The sequence below is a fragment of the Narcine bancroftii genome, chromosome 13 (assembly GCF_036971445.1).
Source record: "Narcine bancroftii isolate sNarBan1 chromosome 13, sNarBan1.hap1, whole genome shotgun sequence".
Taxonomy (NCBI): domain Eukaryota; kingdom Metazoa; phylum Chordata; class Chondrichthyes; order Torpediniformes; family Narcinidae; genus Narcine; species Narcine bancroftii.
Genome location: NC_091481.1, coordinates 67,124,979 through 67,140,007, shown reverse-complemented (window position 1 = coordinate 67,140,007; position 15,029 = coordinate 67,124,979). Strand labels below are relative to the sequence as shown.

The 15,029-nt window shown below is 47.8% G+C and overlaps 1 protein-coding gene across 2 annotated transcripts in view; it reads right to left on the bottom strand.

The window, feature by feature from the left end:
* Positions 1 to 311: 311 nt before the first annotated feature.
* Positions 312 to 15,029, bottom strand: part of LOC138748904 (neurotrophin-4-like) — a 34,129-nt gene continuing 19,411 nt past the window's right edge. For both annotated transcript variants that reach the window (XM_069909818.1, XM_069909819.1), the window contains one exon: positions 312 to 1,224. In XM_069909818.1, the coding sequence (XP_069765919.1) occupies positions 481 to 1,209 (729 nt within the window). In that variant the 5' untranslated portion in view covers positions 1,210 to 1,224 and the 3' untranslated portion in view covers positions 312 to 480. The remainder of the gene's footprint in view (positions 1,225 to 15,029) is intronic.

The following is a 15,029-nucleotide window of genomic DNA, read 5'->3' as shown; positions in this document are numbered from 1 at the left end:
TTATAAAAGTCGACCCCCCCCCTTCTTTTTCGATGATGGCTCGAGAATTATACAATGTTGCTAACACAACTACAGAGGACCACAGAAGTCTTTGTTGGACAAACTCTCCCCCCTCGTTTGATTTTAGTGTCAGTTGTCAGACTAGTCAGCATTTTCCCCTCTCTAACCCCCTTTGACATGGGCTCGGAGAGTAAAACACCTTTGGATTCCAATGGGCTCACGGCCAGGTTAAAGGTTCCTCTCTGCATTAAGACACCGTGTTACATTAAGAACAGTATATTTCAAAATACAATAAGTTAATACAAACAGGTACCAATATGTAAATTCAGGAATAAATACGGCAGTTCATCATTTTTACGTGCAATCCATAAAACAATGAAATAATTTATATATTTTATATATTTACATCAATATAGATAAACACAAAAATAAAGACGAAGAGCGGGTGACTTTGTTTTGGGGGAATTGGGCCGAGGAGGATCACATTCGTCCAGTCCGATTAATGAGTGTGCACACGCAGGAGGTGTCTATCCGTATCCACCGCCAGCCCGTTCGCTTGTGGACGTCCATGGTCAGGGCTCGCACGTACGATTGCTTGGTCTTGCACTCGGAGATCCAGTGCCGCTTGTCGACCCCCCTGCACCCACCTTGGGCCGTGGATGAGCGCTCATTACACTTGGTCTCATAAAAGTACTGCTTGAGGGGGCCCGTGGAGGTGGGGACGTCCGTCAGGATGGTGACTGTCTTGCCCAGGACGTCTGTCGCCACCCGCCGGTCTGTCACCCAATTGCTGCTGCTGTCGCAGACCGAGAGGTCGCCCCTGCGGGAAGGGTCCACCCCGGAGCTCGTGGACTGCCTCTTCACCCTCGAAGTTCGGTTAGCCATCTCAGTCTGGCCGAGAGACTCTTCCATGATGAAGATCAAGGGCGGGTCGCCAGGAGGGCTGGTGGCCAGGATCACCCTCGGGGAGTAGAAGTCCCACTCCTTGCCCGAGACCTCGGAGTCCAAGCCCTGCACGTCCAGCACTAACTCTTCCAGTGGCCGCTCGTCCAGTGCCTCATTGTCCAGCTCGCTCTCTGCCAGCTGGGGCTGCAGCCCCAGCCTGTCCCAACCAGACCCACGGCCCTTCGAGGCGGCATTTGATTGCACAGGAGCTGCCTGGATGTTGCCAAGATACAAAACGACCATGGTGTAAAGGAGGGTGATCATTACTCCCTCACAGACCTGTGGAGAGAGAAGAGGGGCTCGCGGTTAAACATGCACCCAGGATGAGTGAGGGATTGAAAGTACAAACGAGGAATGGTGTTACCACCCTATTCCTGTGACCCAGGTTCGATCCTGACCTCCGGTACACTTTGAGTGGGGTTTGGCTCTGTGATCCCACATCCCAAAGACGTGTGAGTTATTGGCTGCCATAAATGCCCCTAATATACAAGAGTGGAATGCTGAGAGTCTTATCATGGCCTATCATTCTGTGATATGAGCTCTGGCTTCATGGACCAGCGATGATTTAATACCTTTGGTGTGGAAGATTCAATCAATGCATTACACCGGGGCAGGAACCATATCCCCGCACTCTCCAACTGGATGGCATTAAGCTCGATTTCTCTGGTAGCCCATTCCCAAATCTCCCTCTTTCCTCCAGCTCTCCACCCTTCCCTCTCCATTCACAGAGACATCTCCCCTCACCCTGCTTGTTGGCTTGCTGTCCCTCTCTTATCCACCTATTACCTTCTGTCTATGGGACTGTGCTCCTCCCCCTGCCCCTCCGCTCCACCACCATTTCAATTGGGTGCTGGCTGACATTTTGCTAATCCTTTGATGAACGTTAGTTCTGTATCTTTACCTTTGCGATATCAAGTACACGGTTTGACCTGCTGAGTTTCTCCAGCATCGTGTTTTTACTTCAACCACAGTATCAGCAGACTCTCATGCTTTACTTCTAAATCCCCAGACAGGGTCTTAACCAATGGGCAGGCCCTAAATGGACGACGTCATTTCCTCATGGGCAGGACGAGGTAAGACCCTGAGAAACGCTGTGATCTGAAACCCACCCCAGAAATACTTTGAGGGTCAGGAGTGAACTGAAAATGTCATCACCTTTTCTAATGGTTTGTAGAGCAAGATAGAGACAGAGAGTTAAAATCCTTCCATCGTTGTGACAAACAGGTGTGTGGTCTTATTGTTTTGGTCAAGGGTTCCCGAATGGTAGTGTTTATTGCCAATTCTATGTGACCCTGAACTCAACCCTTTGGACTCAGGCCATTTTTAACCTTTCATAATCTATACGGGTATCAGTTGTGACATTGCATCCCTTCAGTGTTGTTGCGGCAGATAGTGCCTCTCAGAACCAGAGACTCTGGGCCATTCCTGACCTCGGGCACAGCCTGTGTGGACCTTGCACATTCTCTCTGTGACCCCATGGACCTCCCACCACATCCCAATTTTGGTTAATAAGCTGCTGTGAAATGCCTCTGGTGCAGGAGAGTGCCAAATTAATCAAAGGCGAGGGGGGGGGGCGTGTGTGGGTTGAAGTAGATGTGAGAGGAAATGCAGAGGGTGGGAGAGCCTCCCAGAGTGGTCTTGATCCAGTGGATCTCGCATATCATAACACGTCATGTAAAAGATTTACTCCCACCCTCCCAGGGATGAGGGGGTTGGCCTTTGAGAAGAGATTGATGATGGATAGATATTTACAAAGCTGGGGAAATTAAGGGATATCGGGAAAAGGCAGTTAGGTGGAGATGAGATCAGCCACAATTTCATTGAATGGCAGAGCAGGCTTGATGGGCTGAATGGCTCCTATTTCTTACATTCCAGTTTTGGACAAGCATTCCTGAAGAACAAGTACCTGACTGGCAGTGGAACCAATTGCAAGGCATCAGAAATGGAACGTGATCCAATCACATCTCAGAATCCCCTTGGAAGCAGCCAATGGGCAGTTCCCATTTCCACCATCTGATTGTTCGTTCTCCCTTTAACCAGCAGCCCGAAGCACCAGACAATCAATGGAGAATCCCACCAGAAGGGTCACTGCCCTTTTGTGTCCACATTAATTCCCTTCGTGCGCTGGTTGCAGACCGTGTGGGCGTGTGCACACGCACGCAGCTTAGGGGAAACAGGTTCACCTGGAGGAAACCCATGCAGACATTGGGAAAACATACAGACTCCTTATAGACAGCACCAGATTTGAACCTGGGTCACTGCCGCTATAACAGTGTGATGCTAAATGGAGGGAGACACAAGCATCCGATTTAGTTTGATTTGGACATTATGTTCATTCCAGACATCATAAGCTAAAGGGCCTTGTCCCTGAGTTGTCCTGTATTCTATGCATCCTTCCCCGCAGCACACATGACCTAGTCTATAAACGTATGCCCTGACCACGGGTCCTCTTTGACAAATCATCCTTATTGCCCTTTTAGGCATCTAATCTAATCGGGGTGAGGGGGGCATTAGGTAACCGTGGGGTGGGGGGGAGCACAAGCTGATGTTGGAGAAATCATTCTGTGATGTCGGGGGTTTGGGGGGAGGGGGGCAACCTTTTTCCATGCCTGATGGTGAGTCAGTGGTCAAATGGTGGGTCGCACTGATTTTTTGTTGGCGGCGGACCAGGTGGGTGGGGGGTGCGATATCTCATTTGGGGGGGGAGCCATGGCCTGCAACTGTTCCCCCCCATCACAATTCTTTAACCATTGGTTTACTGATCTGTGCGCAACGAGATCCCACCAACAACCAGTGAGTGTTGGCCAGCTCTCCAAGGTAACCATCTTGCACTTCGACCTGGAATCTTTTATACTCCTGAATAAAGCAACACCTCCAACGGTAAAAACTCAATGCTGGAGAAACTCAGCAGGTCCAGTAGTGCAGTACCCCATCTTTGTGCTTCCCTCTGGAGTGGGACTACAGCCTAGGGCCTTCTGACTTGGTGAGAGGACAGGGCTGACGTGTTTCAAACGCTATCAAACTCTGCGCTTCTCATCTTCTCCCTGACCTCCCCTCTGAACCTTGATGGTGAAGCCGGCTGCAACAAGCAGCCAGACCACTGGGTGGCAGTGGTGCTCACATCGACTGCAGGATTTATCGTCATGAACATGTCACAAAATTTGTTGTTTTGTGGCAGCATCACCGTGCAAACATTTATATAAACCACCTTACAAAATAAATAAAAATAATGCAAGCAAAAAGTCAAAGCGAGGTAGTGTCTACAGTTCATTGTTCATTCAGGTACAGTGGGAAAGAAGCTGTCCTGGTGCCCTCGAGGATAGAGGCTGCTTTCTTAAGACACCGTCTCTTGTAGATGAACACGATGATGTCGCAGGCCGAGTTCCACCTCCGTACCGGACAGTGATGCAACCAGCCAGAATGCTCTCCACAGTCCACCTGTAGAAGTTTGAGAGTCTTCAGTGACATACTGAATCTCCTTAAACTCCTCACAAAGTATAGCCGCTGGCGAGCCTTCTTTGTGATTGCATCAATACGGAGGATCCAGGACAAATCTTCAGAGAATTGGCTTGTCTACTGCTGACATTCGATGAGGACTGGTTCGTGTTCTCCTGAATTCCTCCTGAACTCCACAATCAACCCCTTGGTTTTGCTAACGTTGAGTGTAAGGTTGTTGGAGGGACACCACTCAACCAGCTGATCTTTCTCCCTCCTGTTCGCTCCCTCACTGAGATGACTGCACTTCTCATTGCTTCCTGCACCCAGACCCACAGCCACCATTCCCGGCCCTTCAATAATTAGGAAGACAATACAATGAATTTCAGAACTCTGAGGCTCCGATTGAGCACAGAACAATGGTCCAAAAGGTTCATTCCTTGTGACCCTGAGGAGCTGGTCATAATCCAGTGATCATTGGGGAATCAGAGGTGGAGAGGGTGAGCAAATTTAAGTTCATGGGAGTCACTATCTCAGAGGATCTTTCCTGGACCCAACACACCAATGGCATCGTGAAGATAGCACATCAGTGCCTCTACTTCCTTAGGAGTTTGCAGAGGCTTGGTATGACACCAGAAACCCTGCCAAATTTCTATAGAAGTGTGGTGGAAAGTGTGTTGACCAGGTGCATCATGGTCTAGTATGGGGACACCAATACCCAGGTGGAAAGCCCTCCAGAAGTTAGTGGACGAGCCCAGGACATCACAGACAAAAACCTACCCACTATTGAGAGCATCTACAGGGAGCACTGCTGTCAGAGAGCAGCAGAATCTCACGGTTGTATGTGATGTATGTACTCTGACAATAAATCTCAAATTGAAAAATATCTGCCTCTTTTAGATGTCCTCAATGGAGTGAAGTCTGGTGCCCATGATGTTACAGGCCGACTTAAGAACCCTCTTGTCCTGAGTGTTGGCACCTCCGTACCAGACAGTGATGTTCTCCACGGTACCCGTAGAAATTTGAGAGTCTTCAGTGGTGAACCGATTCTCCTCAAACGCCTCACAATCACACTGTCGAGCCTTCTCTGTGATTGCATCAACATGGAGGCTCCAGAGCCGTTAACACCCAGGAATTTGAAGTTCTGGACCCTCTCCACTGCTGACCCCTCAATGAGGACTGGCTCCTCTTCTCCTGACATCCACAATCATCTCCTTAGTTTGGCTAACCTGTGCAAGGTTGATGGTGTGACACCACTGTACATTTCATCCTTGCCGTTTGTGATTCTGCCGACAACCCATGGTGTCATCTCGGCAAATTTGTAGGCATAAAGATACATACCCAATGTTTCAGAACTTGAGCCCTTCATCATGCCATGAGCAAAAGGTGAGCAGTCACCCAAACACTAGTATGGATCTGCTGAGCCAAGCAGTGGCTCATCAGCAAGACTCTCTGACCTGACTCTCCTTCCCCTCATCTGAGGTTGCACCAGGCTAGGTGACTTGCTGGAGACCTCCTAGGGTTGATGAAATGACAGGAACTGGGCTGCACCCTGGACTCTATCCATTTAATTTGAGCATGTTTATGGTTTTACTAAAATTTTATCAGAACTAAAAAAAAGTGTTCTCCTCAAAGAAGTTTAAAGGATTCACAGTTGGTACAGAACAAAAGGCAAGGTGCCTCTCTTCAATAATATGACTGACGGAATATGCAAGAACTGACTAAAAATATCAAGATTGCTACCAGACCTTTTTTTAGGAGTGAACTCTGATGGAAGGGTATGTAAATTTAAATGATCTTTCCCCCCGAATGTCACTTTGGAATTTCAAGTCAATAAGAGAATGGGTTGAGCTGGGAGAATCAGAATCAATTTCAAAGTGAACAAACCCAGGGATGATGGGCTGAATGACTGACTCCAGGTCAGTGTCAACTAGATCCCACTTGTTACAGCACTCCAGACGGTCTTTTGACCCATCAAATCAATGACCCATCATGTAATACTACATTTAGAATGTAACATGCATGAGATTCTTTAGCTTTTGTCTACCGTAAGGCAGCGTTCTAGGAGCTGTAGGTGATGCCGGTAGAGGACCCATGATTCGGAGCCGAACAGAAGTGTGGGTATGACAACGGCTCTGTATATGCTTATCTTTGTGAGGTTTTTCATTTGGTTGTTTTTCCAGACTCTTTTGTGTAGTCTTCCAAAGGCGCTATTTGCCTTGGCGAGTCTGTTGTCTATCTCGTTGTCGATCCTTGCATCTGATGAAATGGTGCAGCCGAGATAGGTAAATTGGTTGACCGTTTTGAGTTTTGTGTGCCCGATGGAGATGTGGGGGGGCTGGTAGTCATGGTGGGGAGCTGGCTGATGGAGGACTCACAAAGATAAGCGTATACAGAGCCGTTGTCATACCCACACTCCTGTTCGGCTCCGAATCATGGGTCCTCTACCGGCATCACCTACGGCTCCTAGAACGCTTCCACCAGCGTTGTCTCCACTCCATCCTCAACATTCAATGGAGCGCTTTCATCCCTAACGTCGAAGTACTCGAGATGGCAGAGGTCGACAGCATCGAGTCCACGCTGCTGAAGATCCAGCTGCGCTGGGTGGGTCACGTCTCCAGAATGGAGGACCATCGCCTTCCCAAGATCGTGTTATATGGCGAGCTCTCCACTGGCCACCGTGACAGAGGTGCACCAAAGAAAAGGTACAAGGACTGCCTAAAGAAATCTCTTGGTACCTGCCACATTGACCACCGCCAGTGGGCTGATATCGCCTCAAACCGTGCATCTTGGCGCCTCACAGTTTGGCGGGCAGCAACCTCCTTTGAAGAAGACCGCAGAGCCCACCTCACTGACAAAAGGCAAAGGAGGAAAAACCCAGCACCCAACCCCAACCAACCAATTTTCCCCTGCAACCGCTGCAACCGTGTCTGCCTGTCCCGCATCGGACTTGTCAGCCACAAACGAGCCTGCAGCTGACGTGGACTTTTACCCCCTCCATAAATCTTCGTCCGCGAAGCCAAGCCAAAGAAGACCGTAAGGCAGACAGAGAGTCTCCACTTTGTTCAGTGCCCCTCACAGAAACCCTCAGTGTTTCTACGTGGTCTCCCCAAGTACTGACCAGCCCTGAGCCTGCTTAGCTTCTGAGATCAGACGATCCCATGCGTGTCCAGACTGTTAGGTGTGGAGTTGACATAACTAGAATCAAGGATCAGAGAAAATAAGCAATCGGCCAGTTGGGTCAGATAAACTAAGAAATAAGGGCAGGACTAGACCATTTGACCCATCGAGCCCACTCTGCCATGGACTCAGCACCACTCACCCACCTGTTCCCCATAACCTTTAATTACCCCAACCATGCAAAGATCTATCTGCATCTTAAATACATTGAACAAGGCAGTCTCTTCTGCTTCCTTGGGCGGAGAATTCCCCAGAGTTTAAATTCTGAAATTCTCAATTTAGACATACAGCATGGTAACAGGCCATTCAGCGCATGAGCCTGGGCCTCCCAATTGTACCTACAAACCTGGTATGTTTTGAACAGTGGAAGGAAACCACGCAGACCTGAAGAGAATGTAAAAACTCCTTACAGGTAGTGTGAGATTCGAACTCTGGTCACTGATTCGTGCTAACCGTGCTGCCCCGATTTACTACTCTCTGAGAAAAACTGTACTCCACATCAGAAATCTATTCCCCTGTGTCTTGAGGCCCTGTCCCCTGTGCCAGGCTTGACTGCCAGTGGAAACAAGCTCTTGCTTATCTATTCCTTTTGTAATGTTATGAGTCCACAAAATCTTCCCTCATCCTTTACACCTTCAATGATCGCCGTCCCAGGCTACACGAACTCGTCAGGAGAGCTGAAGCAGTGGGAAGGGGACAATTGTCCAATTACTCTGGACAACGAAGATTTTGCTTCCTGAACAACCTTTGGGTGTTTTTTTATAGATTTTGGGCTGCTGATCACGAAAATGACCTGAAAAATGTCTATCATGTACTTTTTAGATATAACCTTTTGCTGTGATTTACTGTCATATTTTAAGTCGACTTCAAGCATCTAAAATCACGAAGTGCAACATGTCCTCGAAAATTCATTTTCTGCATTCGCACTTGGACGTCTTCCCTGCTGATCCTGGTGCCGTCAGTGACGAACACGGAGAAAGGTTTCATCAAGACATTGCGACCATGGAAAAGCAACTGGAATCCATCAGTGCTGGCCGACTATTGTTGGACACTGACACGAGAGGCATCAGGTTTTGAGTACAAGTTGAAATCAGCAACAAAACATGTTTAGGTCAGTTGAACTAACGCAACGTGTCAGCGTCGTTATGCGATTAAACAGGCTAAATTCAACAAAAGTTCATTTAATGTTTCTCCAACTTTCTACGTGATGCAGCAAATCTGAAATTATCCATGTTTTCAGCCTGAAGTTGTCTATCATAATCTCCCATTATTTTTGTCAGGAAGCAAACCTTTTGAAAATAAATTGGTGTCAAGTGTTACAAGATGCATGGAACAAGTGGCCAAACTTCAGTCTCCTCCACCAAAGGCAACAGGCACATGGGAACGCTAGGTCCCACAGCTCGCCTTGTTATCCTGGTCTCGAAACAGTGACACCAGAACGGCAGGGGCCCAATGAGAGGCTCAGCACCCCTCCCTCCCCCGCCCCTCCCAGATTTGCAGGGTCAGTGACAGAATAGCAATAAGTGCGGACTTTTCTCGAGGTGCCAACATTTCCTGAATTAACAGAAAGTGTGCTGACCGGCTGCATCACGGCCTGGTGTGGGGACACCACTACCCCTGAACATAAAGCCCTGCAAGAGGGAGTGGACACAGCCCAGGGCATCACAGGCAAAACCCTCCCCACCATCGAGAACATCTACGGGGAATGCTGCCGTCAGAGAGCAGCGGCAAACATCAAGGTTCCACACCACCCAACACTCGCTCTGTTCTCGCTACTGCCGTCAGGAAAGAGGTACCAGGGCCACAAGACTCGCACCCACCAGGTTCAGGAACAGCTGCTCCACCATCAGACTCAACAACAACAAACTCAATCAGGGACTCAGTTAAGGACTCTTTTGGACTTGAATGATTTTTAAAAATTCTCTCTATGTGGCACAGTTTTTCACATTTCGTTAACTTTTTACAGTTCTCTATTTGTTTACATGAGCACAGTATTTTTGGCACTACCAATAAGTAGTAATTCTGCCTGCCCCGCAGGAACAAGAGTCTCAGGGTTGTACGTGATCCCATGTATGTTCTCTGACGGTGATAAGAGAAGACTGATGGAGCCCTGAGCAGGGAAAGATCATCACCTGGAGTATCCAACTGGAATGTAACTGTATGCAGAAAGCTATTGAACTATTACACACGCTGCCACAAACATCTTAATGAGCCAGTTCTTGGAAATTCTAAAAGTCTATTGAACTCAGCAATGACTGACATACTAAAATGTACGTACAAAGCAGAGTGTACACTCCAATTACAGTCACATATCAACAATCTTCTTTCAAGCACAAATCGGTGATTGGAAAACATTATTATCTGGTCAGGATTTCCTAGAAGGCATTAGTTTAGTGGGAAATTCTTGTGCAAAACAAAACAAACCCTGTTACCGTGGAGATGGGTGGAACCGCCATTTTCTCCCCAGAAGAGGCCCTGCATGAGGGATTGGAGGTGACTTCAGAACTGTGACGCCCAGTAACACCTGCCTATACGGCAAAAGTGTGGCAGAGGCTGATCTGGAACGCCCTGAACTCGGTGAAGGGGCTGCATAAGGGGGAGCTTGCCAACGCCATGAGTTGTGCCACTGCCTCGCAGCTCGAGCGAGCTTGGTTCAATCCTAACCTCTGGCTAGAATCGCACCCTCCCACCACTACCCTCTGTGCCAGCCAATTCTGACCCCAAGCCATCAACTCACCCTGCATCTCCTTCACTTACTGGATCAGCCGACCATGAGTCAAGTCAAATCAAGTTCATTGTCATCTGATTGCACAAGTACAACCTGACGAAACATCGTTCTCCGGTCCTTGGGGCAAAACACGCAGACACACAACTAGACGTTACACAAGTACAGACAAACTACATTCGCAGGACAAATATTCATATTTATAAATAAGTATTCTTTCATGACCATGAGAGTCTCGGAGGGTTAGTGTGAGCAGTTCCTTTGGTCGTTCACCATTCTCACTGCCCATGGGAAGACACTGTTCCTCAGCCTGGTGGTGTTGGCTCTGATCCTCCTGTATCTCTTCCCTGACGAGAGCAGCTGGAAGATGCTGTGTGCGGGATGGAGGAACCTTGACAAATACCTTACTAAAGTCTGTGTAGACAACATCAATCAGATTTGTAATACATATCCTGACCTTCACAAGTCACGTTGACTGTCTCTAATCTTTGACTTACCAAATGTGCATAAAGCCACTGATCCTGGACAGTATTCACGGGGAGAATGTAACCAGTTTAAAATTGAAATGTGGCCTTTCTGTCAAGGGTGGTGCCAGGAAGTCATGGCCAGGCCTTTAAAAATGCAGATGAACAACATCAAGGGGATTAGATCGCTCTCCTCCTCCTCCTCCTCCCCTTCTTCTCCTTCCTTCCCCTTCTCCTCCCCTCCTCCTCTCCTTCCCCTGCTTTCTCCCTTCCCCCTTCTCCTCCCCTCCCTCCCCTTTCCCCCTTCTTCCTTCCCTTTCTCCTCCCATATAACCATATAACCATATATCCATTTACGGAGCGGAAACAGGCCATGTCGGCTTTCGAGTCCGCACCGGTTCACTAGAACAACTCCACTAGCACACACATCCAACCTTCTCTAAAATGACAGAAGGGTCCCTACCGCAACTATCTCACCCCTTTCCCCCTCCTCCTCTCCCTTTCCCCCTTCCTCCTCCTCTCCCCTTTTCTCCTCTCTCCCCTTCTCCGCCAACCCACCCCAACTCCCAGCTGCCTCTTAGATGAAAGTAAAAGGCTGCAGGTAGTGGAAATCGGAAAGAAAATCAGAAAACACAGCAAAAGCTCAGTTGTTCAACCCAGTGTTAATGAAGAGAGAAACAGAATCCTTCAATAGAAATTCCACTCCAAACCTGCCAGAATGAGGAGAGACCTCCGTTGGCATAAAAGCCTCAGCAATTAAAGTTAATTTGGGGATTTCTTTTGACTCTGACAGTTGATGAAGTAGACAAAGACGACGCGGTCAAACAATAATCATGGCTTTTATTAGCAGAAACTCATGGTACAATAATGAAAGACAATAGATGCATATACAGTTATATCCAAGGGGAGTGTCCTTAACAGAAGAGATAATGTACAGCCAATGTTAGTACAGCAAGGCTCGCCAGAGAGGAGACAGGCAGCTTGGCAGACATTCACCACAGTCTGATAGCAAAAGGTTCCAACATTTAAAGAGCATTAATGAGCCCACAGTTCAACAGTTTGTGGCCTCTTTTACCCACACCAGATTTCAATTTAAACTGGCTAGGTTCTCAAATCGCTATGTGAACACACATGTTCTGAATTAGTGGTCCAGAAACATAACCACTGCATCCCCGACATGCTGGCCGGCTTTCTTCTGGTTTTTGGGGTTTTTTTAGTTCAGGAGATTAAACAGTCTCGCACGTGCATGCATTACGGGCACACCACGTTAATACCTCACTGTCAGAGCAGTGAGCGCTCTGCATTGCTGGGACATTTGAACTTGATTACTGATTCACTGAACAGAAAAAAAGACTTGGGATAAGAAACAGGAGCAGGAGCAGGTCGGAACTCTGACACGATTACTCGCGAGTTTCACGGCTGATCCCTTTATCCCTCGACGTCTTAGACTGCAAAACTCTATAATTTCTCTCATAATCAGCTCATTACAAAATGTTTTATAGTCAATTAAAGATTTGCTAATAATTCACACATTAAATGTGACATTACAACCCCACACTCACTGGAAAGTGCTTTGGGGTGAACAGGGATTGTAAAATGGCGTCTATGTTAAATTGCAGCAAGTTTATTGTCATCTGATTGTACAAGTACAACCTGATGAAACAGCGTTCTCTGGTCCTCGGTGCAAAACACACAGACACACAACCAGACATAACACTCATACAGGCAAACAATACCTATTCAGCACAAGCAAGGGTCCTTTGAGAGAGTGCATCAATAACTCTGGCTGTGACATAGCTATTAGAAGGGAACAGGTTCTCTTTGAATAGCAGAGTGGAAATGTACATCTCCAGCTATTTGGGGGCTGGACTTTGCAGTCCGAACTGACGGAAGAAATGACTGATATTGCAGCCTCCCTCGCTGGGAGGGTTGGGATGGAATTTTGGGTACAGGGAATGCTGCCGTCAGAGAGCAGTAGCAATCATCAAGGATCTGCCCCACCCGGCACACACTCTGTTCTCGCTGTTGCCGTCAGGAAAGAGGTATTGGTGCCACAAGACTCACGCCACCAGGTTCAGGAACAGCTGCTCCCCCTCCACCATCAGACTCCTCAATGACAAACTCAATCAGGGACTCATTTAAGGACTTTTGTGCACTTTATTGCTTCCTCTCTGTATTGCAGTTTGTTTACATGTGTAAAGTTTGTACTGCACGACCAATTCTGCCTCGCCCGCAGGAAAAAAGAACCTCTGAGAAAAGGCCACAGAGCGGGATTGGAACCATCCGACAGCAGCAAAGTAGCTGCCCATCCAACTCCGAACATGTATATGCCCAGAGACTTACTCTTTGTCAGAGAGGAACGCAGTATTGAACACCCTCGGGCCTGGAACCCTAGAAGCGACCAGGTCCCGAATACCAGTGAGTGATGACCTGGCCCAAAGGAAGTCTCGGGCCACATACGTGGCTCTGTCCACCGCCGAGCAGAGAACGACTGGCCCAGTAACTGTGCAAGGAACAAGGCAGCTGACCGTCTGTAATAAATCTGATTAGTGTTGTGACCAGACCCTTGAAGCGTGAGAATATAACAGCCCAGTTTAATCACCGGGGGCTAGCAGGAATGTATAGTATTCCATGAAGCCGCCCCACCTGCTCTTTTTAAAGAGGTCTTATTGCTTTAAAAATGAGATGAATGGGTCAAGACATTTGTTATTAATTCACACACAACATGATTGCCATGAGCTGCTCATTACAGCACCAAATGCACTTCCTTGTGGAAGAGTGCTTTGGGACTGCAACAAGCACTGGCAGTGTTGTTTCCTTCGTTATGCTGCCTTGGATCACGACTGTCCGTCCACTGGGACCTGCAGGGCCCTCGCGCGTGGTCACCGCAGCTTGTCCTAGGCTCTTTTATTTTTCCACCAGAACTTCCAGCGGTGGCTACTCAGCCCTCACGTCCAGCTGAACACAGCTAACCGCCCCACTTCCCACTGAAAGGCTAAACCAGGAAAGGCTTTGTAAAGCACGTTCGCTGTCTCCGAGGAACCAGAGATAACTTGATCTCAAACAGGTTCAAACCACTGGTCTACAGTGTGGAGATGCCTGAATGGTGTATGTCACATAGTGGTTGTGTTTCCCAATTCGCACTCCAGGGATTTAAACTCGTTTAGTCAATTACATTTGGAATATACAACTGTTATTAGTCATGAATTGCTATTAAAAACCCAGGAATATCCTTAAAGAAGGAAACATGCTGTCATTGGAGCACTGAAGCATCCTATGGCCCACCATATCTATGTCTACCTATATGGTGACCCCAGACTCACAGCAATGATGCTAATTGTTAATCATCTTTTAAAAGCAAAAAATAATGACATAAAAAATGTGGCTGCTCTTCCTCGACCACAGCTCAGCCTTCAACACCTCAGTGCTGGTCAACAAGACTGAGCCTCTGCACCCCCCTTCTACAACTGGATCCTTGACTTCCTCATCGGAAGACCACAGTCCATACGAATTGGAAGCAATGTCTCCTCCTCACTGATGATCCACACAGGCACCCCTCAAGGATGCCAGTTTAGCCCATTGCTCTACTCTCTCTACTCTCATTACTGTGTGGCCGGGCACAATTCCAGTGCCATCTACAAATTTGCCAATGACAAATCATAAACGGCAACGAGGAAGCATTTGGAGGGAGATAGATCAGCTCGTTGGATGATGTCACCACAACAACCTGCACTCAATGCTAGCAAAACCAAGGAGATGATCATGGACTTCAAGAAGATATTGGGAGAATACGAACCAGGGGTTAGCAGAGGAGAGGGACAAGAACGTCAAATTCCTGGATGTCAACATCTCCGAGGATCTGCCCTGGAGCCTCCATGTCGATGCAATCACAAAGAAGGTTCGCCAGCGGCTAGACTTTATGAGGAGATTCAGTATGGACATCTACAAGAGATGGTGGACATCTACAAGAGATGGTGTCTTAGAGTGTCTTAGAGACTCCTTTTTTAAAAGGAGTCTCTATTCTCAAGGACTCCCCCCCACTCCCACCACCCAGGCCACACCCTCTTCACTCTGCTACCAGCATAGAGGGACAGGAGCCAAAAGACGTGCATCCAGCAGCACAAGGACGGCTTCTTCCCCTCCGCCATCAGATTCTTGAATGCATCACTTTGAATTTTTCTTTTCCTTGCGCTACATTTATTTATTTTGAAATGTGGTTTGTATAAATGTTTGCCCAGCGATGCTACCGCAAAACAACAAATTTTGTGACATGTTCGTGA